The 14,032-nt window shown below is 57.6% G+C and overlaps 1 protein-coding gene across 1 annotated transcript; it reads right to left on the bottom strand.

Annotated features, from left to right (window-relative positions):
- Nucleotides 1–957: 957 nt before the first annotated feature.
- MAG (myelin associated glycoprotein) lies at nucleotides 958–12,185 on the bottom strand (the record flags this gene model as incomplete). Its single annotated transcript, XM_079759550.1, has 9 exons — nucleotides 958–1,122; nucleotides 2,135–2,228; nucleotides 2,948–3,044; nucleotides 3,628–3,915; nucleotides 8,334–8,594; nucleotides 9,769–10,026; nucleotides 10,114–10,410; nucleotides 11,601–11,969; nucleotides 12,140–12,185. 9 exons carry the CDS (start codon nucleotides 12,183–12,185, stop codon nucleotides 958–960), a joined length of 1,875 nt encoding a protein of 624 aa, XP_079615676.1.
- Nucleotides 12,186–14,032: the final 1,847 nt, after the last annotated feature.

Here is a 14,032-nt window from a genome sequence, read left to right as displayed (position 1 = left end):
TCTTCACAGGGTTATCCTGGGAGTCCCTTCCCAGGACAGCCTGAGCTTCCTGAATGGGCTCAACGCACAGCCGGAGCCTAAATAATGTTTCTTGAACCAAATGGAGTAAAGTTCGAAGACGGAAGTGGCGGAGCGAAGCATGAGTGTGAAGGAAGGCAGTCAAACCAACACAGGCTCATGGAAAGGCCTGGGGTCGCCCCTGACCTCCAGGGCACAAGAGGGCATGTCAGTGAGTGAGGGAAGCCAGCCAGGTGTGGGACAACAGGAAACGGTGGGAACTGTGGCCAATAGGGAGCCCCTAACCCTTCTCTCCCAGTGAGTCACAGCTGTGGGGGTCAAGTACAAGCGCAACCCTGTCAGTTGCTCTGACTGTGGCGGAGGCGGGAATGAGGGTTGTTATGTGAAATGAACCAGAAGTCAAATAAGGCATGTTGTGAGCCAGATCCAGCCCACAGCTCAGAGTGGGAGCAACTTAATGGTGGTTGGCCTGGGCTCAGGGCTAGAATCCCCGGGCCTTGCCCACACCCAGGGCCCAGCAGAGGGAAAGGAGGGGGATGGAAGTCTCCCGCAGGGACAGGTCAGAAGTCATCAGGATCTAGACAGGCATTTGGCTTTGGGGCATTTATTCCATGTCCCTTCAGTATAGACCCCGGGGCCAGGTGTAGGGGAGGAGACCAGGCAGGGGATAGCAATAAATAACACAGACAGACAAAACTCCCCTCCAGACAGATGAGGTTAAAGGAGGTTAGAGGAGAGCCACACTGTGAGGATGTGGTGCTGGCAGGGTAGGGGCAGCTGGGAAGGATGGGGGGCCAGACCCCTAGGACCTTGCTGTCACCTGCTCCCTCCCGCTCCTGCCTCGGCCCCCAGTACTGTGGGGAGGCAGGGAGCCCTCAGCCGGTGTGGGCCAGGGAGGGCGCTGAGAGGGTGGTGGCCACGTAGGCTGCCCCAGCTCCCTCACTTGACGCGGATTTCAGCATACTCGGCCAGCTCCTCTGTCAGGGTGTAGCTGTCCTTGGTGGGTCGTTTGCCCAGGTCCGAGTGAGAAAAGCTCAGGTCCAGCTCTGGGTGCTCCCCCCGAAGGCCCAGAAGCCTCCTCTCAGATCCCAGGCGCCTCTGACTCTATGAAGGGAACCAACGCATTAGAAGGGTCCCGTTCCACCTTTTCCAGATGCAAAAGCTGGCGTCGCCAGCACCCCATACCTCCAGCTGAGTCCCAAAGCCCCATGTGAATCTCTTTTCTCAAGGACCGCCCCCCCCAGCCCAGCCAGCCCCACAGCCCCCACGTCCCACTCTGGAACCTTTTCCCATGCTGATCCCCCTTCACAGCACCCTCCTCATCGCTTAGCCTGAACGTTGCCTACAAATTCAATGTCTTCAGGAAAACTTCAACATAGGAATTTGGGGGGAGGGGGGGAGCACAATTCAATCCATAACATCTTTCCAGAGTAAAGCCACCTGGTCAGATTTCACCTTTCCAAATGTTTGTACATGTCCCCCCTCAATCTTGGTGATCGTGTAGGTGTGGCTTTGGCTTCCCCTTCATGCTTCCTATCCCCCCCTCCACCCCGCCCCCCCCCCCCCAATACACACACACATAAGCCTTTGGACAGACACATAGAACAACGGCCAAAGACAGACAGACAGAAGGGAGTAGCAGTGGGACAGGATGGACAAGGCTAGGAGCGCTGGGCAGGGCAGACTTAACCGGGGACCATCTTGGACTCCTGACAGGGATGCACACATATGCATGACAGCCCCAAGGCCCACCGAGGGCCCAGAGGCAGGCACACTGAGGCCCCCCGGAACCTACCTCCTGGGCGCTCATTCCAGGGTAGAGACCACTCTGGACTATTGGAGAAGGAAATGCTGTCATAGACCTACATGAGATGCTGTCATAGACCTACATGAGGGCTTCCCTTGGGCCTGAGCCCCATAGTCCCCTTCACAGTCTCAGCCTCAGCACCCCTCCCAGCCGAGGTCCAAGCCAGCCCTCCACACTTCCTCTTTGTCCCCGCTGAGGGGCATGGCCTCCCCTCCACCCCTTGGCCTCCCAGGCCTCTCCTAGGACCCCCGTGTCCCTGACATTTAGGGTCTCCAACTAGCCTGGAGCCGCAGGGTTCTTGGCCCTCACCTTCTCCGGTGCCCCCGAGATGCGGAAGTCGCTGCTGAACAGGACTGGGGGATTGTCCCCTGCGGAGAAGCTGGGGCTCTCTGTCACGTTCTTTCTGTTGGGCAGGAAATGCGAGCCCCTGTGGGACTCCCAGGTCTTCCTCCCCCTCCCTTTCTATACCCTCGTCTACCTTAGGAATTTGGCCCAAGGGACCCGAGTTGATCCCACCCATCTCTCTAAGATGGGGCAGACGGGCTCTTCAGTGGCCAGCCCTTCCTGTCCACCACCGTCCACCCCTCCCCTGTTTTGTGGCCCCTGGTCTCTACCACTTTTCAGGACCCCGCCTGGCTTCTCCGGGTTCTCTTCATTTGCTCTGGGTCTCTCTGTCCCTCTTGCTGCCGAGATATGGAGCAGGGAGATTAACTCATTCTCAGTGGAGCCACAAGGAAGAAAACAGCAGCCCGGTGGTGGCAGGTGGGTGTGGTTTGGGCTGGGGAGCATTTGTGCTGCCACAGAGGTGTGTGGTCACTGGCACTTCTGGAACCACCTGTAGGGGAAGCTGGCTTCCCCATCCCACCTCTTGGAGGGCAGGAGGGCAGGGGGAGCGACGGGAAATGACTGGTGGAAAGTGCTTGGCTCGGGCGCGGGCACACGCTGACCTGTAGTGGCTCACGGAAGCAGGACTCCTTTCTCCGCCATCCAGCGGAGCATCCTCCGAGCAGAATGCACCCTCCCACCTACACAGGGCTGCCCTCCCTTGCCTAGCCCGCAGCCTCCCTCCCCTCCGTTAGAGTCTCTCCCCGCCCCCAGGGCCGGCCCCGGTGCGGCACTCACTTTCTGCGCGTCTGGGTAATGTAGCAGACAATGGCAATCAGGATGGCAAAGGCGACCACGGCTCCCACGGGCCCAATCTTAGCCCACATCAGGCGGTCTGAGGACAGAGAAAACCCAGGGGCCCTCAGACTGCTGGTGGGCCGTGAACACGCCTGGGTTCTTGGGAGACAGACTGGGACGTTAGCGACAGTGAAAAGTGTCTGTATAGCTGGCACATCCTTCACTGACTGACTAGCCTGGAGGGCCTGGGACGGCCCAGTACAGTCTAGGCCAGTGATGGGCAACCTTTTGAGCGTGGTGTGTCAAACTTCGCCAAAAAACTGAGCATGACTCGGGGAGTGTGTCACTTTGAGGAAAAAACTAACTCCAAGACTCTAGTCGCAAATGTTTCATCCTCAGGAGCAGCCAATGTTTCACCCTCGGCCTGCGGCCGCGTGTCATCAGAAATGGCTACGCGTGTCAGCGCCGACACGCGTGTCATAGGTTCGCCATCACTGGCCTAGGCAAACTCAGGGCGGCCTCTCCTTCCCGTCCAGAGGGACCGCTTTACCAGACGATCCACCTGCGTAGCCTGACCCAGGCTCGGTGGCTGATGGTCAGTCAGCCTTGGGGAGAGGGGCCTGGACCCAGGAGGAGCCCCCTCTGTCCCTGTGGCTCCCAGCCCCAGCCCCGCCACTCACGGGCTCCCTGGAAGGGCAGCTCCAGGCTCTTGGTGCCGTAGAGGTTGCGGGAGGTGCAGATGACCCGCGGCGGGGCCTGGGCCTGCCCCCGCAGCGTGAGGATGCTGGTGAGCAGGAGGCCGCTGCGCTCCGAGTACACGAACTCCCGCTCCGTCTCGTTCACGGTCACGTTGCGCGAGGGCAGCTCGAAGGCCACAGAGGGCTCCGGGTTGGACTTGACCACGCACAGGCACTGCACCGTGTCGCGGGCCGCTGCGCAGTGGGACTCCAAAAGGATCACAGGAGCGACTGCAGGGGCAGAGGCGGGCGGAGAGGGCTGGAGGCAGCCGGGAGCCAGGACGCCCCGGCTGAGGGCCCGGAGCCCGCGCAGCTGTCCTCGGGGCGAGCTGCGTCTTCTCCTTCACACCATCCCTTTACACGTCTAGCTTTGCCCACCTCGCAAAACTTAAACCGCATCGCGGGCTCCCTGCTCCAACCTATCCTCCACTTGCTCTGCGTCACTTAGAATGAAATCCAGCTTATTCGCCTCGGTCTGCAAGACCCCGCGGGCCCGAGCCGCACTCTGACCTCCGTGTGTGACCCTGAGAGGCTCGTTCCTCCCCGGTCGCACCGGCCTCCTTGCGTTTCTCGCGTTCGTGGAGCTGTTTCCCGCCCAGGTATTTTGATTCTCCCTCAGCCTGGGACACTCCCTGAAGGCACCTTCCCAACTCACTTCTTCGCTCCATGAAGGTTCTACTCAGACCACTCGGATACGCTCTCCTTCTTCTACCACCTCGCTTCACGGACATCACTCCGGTCCCTCATTCCTACCCGGGTTACCCATGGAGACGGCTTGTCTCCCTCTTCCATCAAGACGGGCTCTTAGTCTGTCTCGCTCTGTCGCCCACACTTCAATCGTGTCTCTCGTGCAGCAGAGCTTATGGGGTGGCCTATTGAGTTCTGCCGCTCCCCTTTCAGGCCATCCTGCAGATGGCCCTGCTGACGCTCCGGAGCCCCCTTGCATTCTGGCCCGCCCTCACGAGAGTCCCAGTGCCACTCGAACCCAGCACCACCCTCCACCCAAGATTCTGTCTGTTGAGCTTGGCTGTTCTGCCATTTGTATTTTTTTTTTGAATGGTACAGGTATGATGATTTTCTTTCATTTTCCAAAATATGAAATTATCATCGAAATGTGAATGCTGCTTTTGAAAACTATATATTCTCGTTCCCTCCTGGAGAGCCGAGCACTCCCCTCTGCTCACCGTAGCCTGAGTTCTGGTTCTCAGTTCTGCCCCAAACCCACGGACACAGGGGCCAAGGACCCTCGGCTCGCCAGCCCCACTTCACTAGTGTTTTCAGTTTCCAACAAAAGGATATGCAGGTGACAGTGATGAGCCAGGGAGTCATGGGACCAGATACATGCACAACAGAGATGGTTCTAATCAGAACCTCAATGCGTACACATGTCTAAGTCTAGTAAATCAAAAGTTGAATACCCCCAATTCTGCTTAGGCAGGCATACACCATGCTTGCTCTAGTGTTAACAAATTAACGCACTACAAAATAAACCAATAATGACAAACCTGAACGGACAATAACTAAATTTTTAAAAAACCCTTTCGTTCAAGACTGCACCAGGGACAACGTCTGCACCCTGCCTGCATGTGCTTAGCATTTTCGAAGCTTTGCCAGCAGCCGGGGACACCCCAATCGACACTAGACAAACCCCAAGTGGCCATCTACTGGCTGGTGGCCTCAATCAGGCCCTCAGCATCCTTGGGCCTCCAAGATGGAGTTCTCAATTATGCAAACAGGGACAATGGTCCTTAACTCCCAGGGCCTACAGGAACTCTGAAGATAGGCCCATGGTTGGGCCGTAAAGACAAATTAACATCCGCCCGAGGGCTCCTGATTAGAAAAAGAGAAGCATTCCAGCAGAGGGAGCATGTGAGCAAAGCCTTGGCTTCTGAATGCAGAGCGGACATCCAGCCTGGAGCCCAAAGGGAAGATGAGTGGGAACCGATGAGGCTATCTAAGACTTATGGAACACACAGGAAGTGTCAGATGCTGTGGAAGATCACCATCGTTTCCATAGCTTCATACCCAACTTTGGAGGAAGATACTCTTATCACACTCATTTTCCAGAGGAAATGATTTAGGCTCAGTAAAGGTGAAGTCTCTTGTCGGAGATGGTGCCGTAAGGCAGAGAGAGAGCTGGCATATAGACCCAGGTGGTTCAGCTCTTGGGTACTTGATACCAGTAACATTTCAGTTTTCTTCTCTTAAACTGGTTTGGGGTAAAGCACAACAGTCCCCTCTCCCAATCACATCGTTGTGAGAATAAAATTGCCAATACAGGCAAAAAGCTCAGACTTGTTGCTTGCATATTGCAAACACTCTGTTAAGGGTGAGAGCCTCCTGCAATCCCCAAGCTCTGCTGGGCTCTGGGGTGGGCAGGTAAGGCTGGGAGCCCTGCACAGACTGGGTACCCACCATGGCCAGTGAGCACTAAAGCCAGGTGCTAGGGGACATAGACTTCAGGGCTGAAGCTGCACTCCCAGAGGGAAAGCACTGTGACACAGGCCTTGGAGATGCCCGAGGAGCTTAGCGGGGGGTGGGGGCTGGGGGTTGTTTGTTTGTTTGTTTGCTTGCTTTTCCACGTTTCTTTCTTTTGATTTACTTGTTTTTAATCCAGGTTAAGTGAGTACTTGGGTGCTAAGACCTGCATGGGGAGGTGAAGCAGCCGAGCTTTAACAGCTGGGGCAGCCAGGAATCCAGGAGAATCTTGGCTCTGACCAACCTTCCTAGCTGCATAAGCACGGGGGAAGTCTGACCTTCCTTGTACTTGGTTAAGGACTGATGGTAACACACACCTGCTTCCCAGGGCCACCAGGAGGACCCAGCAAAGCCACGCCTGTAGAGGATGGAATCGTGACCCGGAATAGGCCCTTTCTGACCGTTTGCTGCCACTACTCTTACTATGCAGGAGGGTGGGGCGTGGGGTGACTGACAACGTACATGAGATGGTGTTGTGTGTATGTTCAGTAGGTTCTGACTCTTAAACTTAAGGACCACTGGCTTGGGGTGTGACAGAAAAGAGGGTACATCAGAAGAGGGAAGCTGGACCCGAAGGGCACACGTGGAGAAGACAGTGCCACAGAGCCCATGCATGGTGACCACAATGGATGCTGTGAGTGACCAGAGACTGAAGGGAATGTGGCCAAAGACGAAAGGTCAGCAAAGGAGTGGATGGCCATGGCACTGCCCAGGGAGATGGCACTCCGGGAATGAGCTATAGCTACAACGTACTGATTTGTCACCATACATGCAGAATATCACGTATGGACTGTGCTCAGTACCTTCTGGCAGACTTGTGTGGTGGGGCCCGTTATAAGTGAAGTAATTGAGGTTGAGCGTAGTGAAGTGTGGAGGCTAGCGCCAGGAGGTCAGGTCAGAGCTGAGGAGGAAGCAGGAGAAATGGAAAGACGGAGGTGACATTCCAGAGAGAGTGGCGGAAGGAGAGGGGGTCACAACTGTGACTTGGGAGCTACCACCCAGAGTGGCGGCCAGGTGGGCGTCGGTGTGCGAGTGGTGCTATCCATAGGGAGGATGCTGGAGAGGCACCAGCTGGCTAGTGGAACACTGAGTGTCACTTCCAAGGCGGTTAGCTTTGTACGTGCATCCAGCTCATCTCTCTGGCTTATCCTACCTAATTATAGAGTAATATGCAAATTGACCGTACCTTCACTACACCCACCAGCCACGCCCACCAGCAAACCGTTGCAGGGACGCTGGGGTGCGGCGGAGCCTGCAGGGATCGCAGGAAACCACTGGGGGTCGGCTCCTACGATCCTTAGCAGGGAGGCTGGGTGCGGCCGAGCCCAAGGCCGCCGCCCGGGGCCAAGCCCCGACCCTGAAAGAAGGCAGAAGGCGGTGGCCACAGCCAAGGCCTGGGTCCCTGGTGCCGGCAGAAAACTGGTGCAGGCAGCCAGGTGAATGAAGGTCTATTGCACGAATCTTCGTGCAAACGGGCTGCTAGTATCTGTTTATAAGCTTGGTGTCGTCTTGGTGCCTTTCCCCACCTCTCACAGAGCCACACAGCCCTTTGCACATAACCACTGCTAGACCACTGGCTGCGTTCTGATGTCACGATGCAGGATGAAGTAAGCTTTGGGCACTACAGAAGCGTGGACCCAAACTGCCTGGATTTGAATCTTAAAATTCTGCCATTTCCTAGTCGTGTGACCTTGGGCCAGGGGCACAATGTCTCTGGGCCTCAGCTTCTTTCTCTAGAAACTAGGGTCAGTGATGGAACACTGCCCCCCCCCCCCCGTAGGGATGTCATAAGGATGAAGAGAGTGGGTCCCTACACACAGCTTCCAACAACGCCCGGCGCATAGGGATGCTCCACAAGGGTTAGATGTCATGGTTACTATTCTAGTTAAAGGGGCAGCGGCCACGGGATCCAGGTCCCCCTGGTCAAAAGCGCACTCCAGGATGTGGAGACAGGTGTTCTCAGGTGGGACTGGTATTTTCTTGCTGTGGGTTCCACTTTCCTGCCTTCCCCATCCTTACCTGCTGGTGCAACGTTAACTCTTGGTTGGGACACGTGGGTACCTCCAGTTACCCAGACGTCCCTATTGAACCATCTACCTCAGGTGGAGGGGAGACCCAAGTCAAGCCAGCTCACAGCGGGATGGGGCAGGGGGTGGCGGGGGCATACTCACACTCCACGGAGAGGTTGAAGGCAGTGCCCCTCTGACCATACTGGTTCTCGGCCACACACCAGTACTCCCCATCATCCTCAGGCGTGACAGCCGGCAGCTCCAACTGCAGCTCACTCTCGTAGATGACGGTAGCCAGGATCTGCTTCTCTTTGAAGATGGTGAGAATAGGATCCGGGTTGCTCTGTGTGGAGCACAGGATGGAGACCGTCTCCCCCTCCACAGCCACCACTGTCACGTTCACCGTTGGCTTCCGGGGTGCATCTGGGGGGGGGGGCAGCGCAGGGGCCGATGGTCAGATGCCAGGAGGGACCTCTTCTGCCAGCCAACTTCTACCCCCAAATGTGACCCATACACCCCCCCAATCCAAGCACAGCAGCTCAGAGTGGCTCGGGGAGCCCCAGGCCTGGCTGTCCTGTTCACAAAACAGGGGCTCTGCCGCCAGAGTGCTTGTGTCTGAATCGGGGCCCTGCTCCTTCCAGCCGTGTGTGGACCTATGTCTTAACCTCTGTGGGCCTCGTTTTTTCTTATCTGGAAAATGGGCTTAATGACAGTTCTAACTCCACAGCGGTAACTGAGAACTCAAGTGACAGGCACTGTTCCAGCCTGAACGAGGTGGGGGAAGATCCCTGCCCACGTGGGTAGTGGCCATGTAAGTAAATAAACTATATCATTGGCAAATTTGGGATAAATGCTCTGGAGAAACATAAAGGGAGGGATGGGAAGTTAGGGTGGTTACTGTTTTAACTAGGATGGTGAGGGAAGGCTTCAGTGAGAGTAGAAGGAGGTGGGAGGAGCCAGCCTCTGGGATGCCTGGGGGAAGAGCATTTGTGTAAAGTCGTCAGAAACTGCTGAGTAAACGTTGGCTGTAGCTGTCATTATTATTATCCACAGCCCTGGCATTTTGCCTCAATCAGTATTTGTGAATGAAAAATGAATGAATGACCTCTCCTGGGTTCCTCGCTAAGAATCCTGTCTGATTAGCCCCCTCCTCTGGGGCTCCATAATGTACAGGTGCACACAATGGGCTCGGTCAGGCCTGGGGTCCCCCCTACCCTCCCATTAGAACGGCAATGGGACTCATTTAAAATCCAGATTCCGAGGGCCAGGCCCTGATCTATTCCCAGATCAGCCAGGCTGCCCCAGGAAATGGAATAAAACCAGCTTTCCTGGGTGACAGGGACCACATCTGTCTTCTGCTCCTGTCCTAGGCAGGAGAGTGGTGCAGAGTAGCTGTTCCCTAGATATTTGTGCAAAGAATGAAGGAGTGAATGAATAATGCCTAGACCCACAACCCTCCTCTCCATCTTTCCTCAACCACAGTTCTGTTCCTGATGGCCCCGCCCCGCCCTGGGCAGGGCCCCTTCCCCCCCCCCCCCCCCCCCCGGTCCCCACTCGGCAGGCCAGTGCCAAGCGAGTCCACAGGGCGGCCACTCACACATGACGCTGAGCCCCACGGTGCGGTTGTCCTGGCCATAGGCGTTCTCTGCCAGGCAGGCATAGACGCCGTCCTCCCCGGCGGTCACTTCGTCCAGCTCAAGGAACAGGCTCTCGGCCACGGCCTCCCGAAGCACCATGCCGTCCCGCATCCAGGTCAGCAGCGGCAGCGGGTTGCTGTCTGCCCCGCAGAGCAGGCCGACGTGGGACCCCTCGATGGCCTCCACTGAGGAGTTCATCTCCACAATCACAGGGGGGTCTGAGGCCAACGACACAGTGGGATCAGCAGGCCGGTGCCACGGGCCCCACCCCCAACCCCCCACCCCCGGATGGCACCCAGGCTCACACTTGACGTCCAGACTGGCGTAGCCCTCGAACTGCAGGGTGGTGTTGGGGAAGGAGGCCTGGCAGCCCAGCCGAAGGCCATTGGCCTCCCTCGTGGGCACGAAGTGCAGCAGTGACACCTGCACCCACGTGCCCTCGTCCTCGCGCAGCCGACCCAGCACAGCCGGCTCCCCCAGGCCATCGTGGCCGAGCCAGCTCAGCTCCGGGCGCAGGTCCGGGCAGTTGTCAGGCACCAGGCAGCTGACCTCCACTTCCGTGCCTGCCACCACTTCCAGGGGGACCACAATGTTGGGGGTGTCTACATGGGCAGGGAGAAGGAGGATGGAGGAAGCAGACATCCCCACCTTGACCAGCTCCAATCCTGGTGCCTGGTTCCCTCCCCTTGGATACAGAATTCCCTAGAACGTTCTGTCTGCCCGATGCCCTTCACCCAGCGCCCTCACAGACCCAACCACGGTGTAACAGTAATGAAACAACCATGTGCTGGTCTGAGCCCTTCACAGCGGTGCATCTGCCTTCCAGCCACGCTAGCGGGCAGGTGGCACTCCTTCACTCATTCCGCAGTTGCGGAGATTGAGGCCACAGCGGTAACACTGAGCTTCAAACCTGGGTCATGACACGACAACCTATTCCTTAAGAAGCCTGTCTCCTCCCCATGTTTAATTTGGTTTACTTCCGTGTGTGTGTGTGTGTGTGTGTGTGTGTGTGTGTGTGTGTGGGGGGGGTGTGTGTGTGTGTGTGTGTGTGTGTGTGTGTGTGTGTGGTGGAGTCTCTCTCTGCATCAGGCCTGTCATCCAGCTCTTCTTACAGACTCACTGCTGACGGGAGCCTGAACCTCAGAGCTCCAGGCGGCCGGGCTTCTCGGGCACTTGGCAGTAGGAATGTCTGACATCAAGCCCTGGGCCCTGCTCTGACGGTCAAATCTGCCCCAGAGCTGCATTTTATGTGGCCTACGTTTGGGAATTTAAAAATGTATCTATCTGAACCAGCAGCTAATGTTCAGGAAATTAGGAGAGCACAGGAAATACACAATTCTGGTTTCTTCTTCAAATTCAAACCGCCAAGCAGCAAAAGGCTCTGCATTCCCGCCCAGAGCGGTGAGCAGAGCGGGTGCCACGTCTCTGGGCACTTGACAAGCACTCACTCACTGCGCTTACGTGCTGCCCCTGCCCCCACTGCAGAAGAGGAAACCAAGGCTCAGAGAGGTTAAGTAACTTTCGCACCGTTGCCCAGCGAACGCAGCAATCAAGAGACCTTAGCCCTATCCCCCCCACGCGCCCGCCCACCCTTCCCTTTGAGGGCCATGAGACTGCTTAGGGCCCCGCTTTGCTCATTGCTGTCCTCGGCCTGGTCCGTGTGGGCACGGGCTTTGCACCTCCCAGCCTACCAAACAAGTCCCTGGGTCTGTGCTGGGGAGGACCTCCTGCTACACCCCTGCCTGCCCCAGGGGTGCCCCTGCCCCACTGCTGTGCAACCCCGGGGACTCACTGATGATGTCCAGGACGCTGTGCTCGGAGAAGGTGTACTGGTTGTAGCCCCCTAAGTCCCCGCGGAAGTAGTACTTGCCGCCCAGCTCGGGGCTGAGGTTGCTGAGCAGGAGGGTGCAGTTGCGCAGGCCCAGGTCCCCCAGGAGGCGGCTGCGGCCCTGGAAGCTCTCGTGGACGACTTGGGTGCGTGACTTGAAGACCACGGGGGGGTAGTTCTTCGGGTAGGGGCTGTTGAAGTACCAGACGCCATGCACAACGGCAGGCCGCAGCTCGTCAGGGAAGTCAAAGCGGCAGGGGATGGAGACGCATGTGCCCTCGAAGGCCGAGATGGACGAGGGCATCCAGGCACCCCAGTGACCCCCTCGAGAGGCTGTGGGTGAGTAGGGCTGCTGAGGCCAAGGGACGTGTCCTGACCGAATCACCTGCCCCCATTCTCATCACCTGCCCCCAGCCTGAGGGATCCAGGGACCCACAGAAACGAGCCCAGCCTGCTTGGGGCCAAGGCCCCAGAACCCCAGCCACCCCCTTCCCCGGCATTACCTGCAATCATAATCCAAAACAGGGGCAGTGCTGTGAGGAATATCATTTTGTACAGCGTGTGATGACAGCTGGAGAAGGCACAGGAGGGGTTAAGGGTTAGGGGAAGGGGTTCTTCTAGTAAGGCACCAGGAGGGGGCTTATTCAGACGTAGGCGCTGCTGCTATTAATATTCATGATTACCAACATTTCTATGGCGCTGACCAGATACCCGTCCTCAGCGCTTTACTCTGCTATATTAATTCACGCGATCTCTTTGAGGCAGGTGCAGCTGTGACCCTCATGTTACAACTGCGTTCCAGAGAGGTCAAGTAACCCGTCCACGCCACACAGCTGGCAAGCATCGACTAGGACCAGCCCTATCTGCCCGGCTCCAGGTGTGCCGACTTAACCCCCAACTGTCCTGTCTCTACGTGGTGGTAAGATGCTGACAATGATCCTGGGGACCCTCAGGAAGCAATGACAGAGCCGAGCTGGACCAGCAGCAGGAAGAAGGGGGAGCCCGGAGGAAGGAACCCTGCCCCTCACCTCGGTCTCCCTGAGTTGGGGATGTCTTCTGGCCCCACTTGAAGATGTCAGCCTGCCAACCTGGAATAGGAGTCAGACAGGTGCAAGGGGGCAGGAGCTGGAGCACCCCCGCCCCGCTCAGCACGTGCGAGGAGCTGCTGCCTGCGGTGAGGCTGCCTGCCCCTGGATGCTCGGGCCCCTCCCACACAGCCCAGCAGCTACTCTACATAGGGCCACCCCCCCCCCCACCCCACCAAACTGCCACGGAGAACTGTGGGGAAGGAAAGGGAGTGACAGAGCCTTGTGGGGGGAAGGGGATGAGGTGAGTGGGGGGAGCCCTGGGGGTGGTAGGCAGAGACTCGGGGCCATCAATGACTGGGTTTCACAGCATCAGCATTCCCAACATGCCGTGTGAATTCCTGCCGCCCGCTCCCACCCCACAGACGGCCCCTGCTGTCCCCACCCTCAGCAGAGGCCAGTGCCCAGCACAAAAGGGCCCTGTTCCCTCCCGGGGAGGGTGCTGCTTCTTGGGGGACTCCTGGGGTAGGTGGGGTGAGAGAAGAGACACACTCCTGGCTGGGCTCTATGGGGGGCCAGGAAGGACCAGGGGTTGGGAGGTCAGGAGACCCTCCTGGCTGCTCGGTAGGTCCCCTCAGGGTTGGAGACAGGGTCTCCAAGTGGCTGCCTTTCCGGGCCTCCACCACCCTCTTCCCACAGACACAGATGCACACACCGCCAGACACATGCACATGCTGCTATGAAATAGGATAGATCTAGACCCAGCCAGAGGAGCAGGCTTGTACCACAGACACGCGTGTGGACACCTGGTCAGGACCTACAATGTGAACAGGCACTGAGACCCCTGTGCCCGCAGACTGAGCTGGCACACACAGTCACAGAGGCACACCTGCACTGACATTGGCTCCACGTTCAGGCATGCACGTGGACCTGCCTGCATGCCACGCTCACAGAGACACACGGCTGCACACCCACACTGACGTGTAGCTGGGACAGACCTGCCCGCCCAGACACATACTGATGGACACAGGCAGATGATGGCAGTGATTGTGACCCTCCAGGGCCACAGTGCATAAACGTGCACGGCACAGCTGCAGGAGTGAAATTCACAGGGGCAGTGGGCTGTAGGAAGAGCAGGGCTAAACGTTTTTTTGTTGGGGGTGTGATGGAAAAAAGGTTGACAAACACTAGTGTAAATTCAGACCCACCCAGGGTGGTACACTCACACACACACACACACACACACACACACACACACACACACACCCCTTGTTGTGTGTGCTCCCAGGTGCTGGAACTTGCTCACTCGAAGTCCACTGCCTCACCCCCTCCCAGAGGGCAGGATGCAGGTATCTAACCACCTGGGCATCA

The sequence above is a fragment of the Cnephaeus nilssonii genome (assembly GCF_951640355.1).
Source record: "Cnephaeus nilssonii genome assembly, chromosome: 20".
NCBI classification, from domain to species: domain Eukaryota; kingdom Metazoa; phylum Chordata; class Mammalia; order Chiroptera; family Vespertilionidae; genus Cnephaeus; species Cnephaeus nilssonii.
This window is presented reverse-complemented; position numbering and strand designations above follow the sequence as displayed.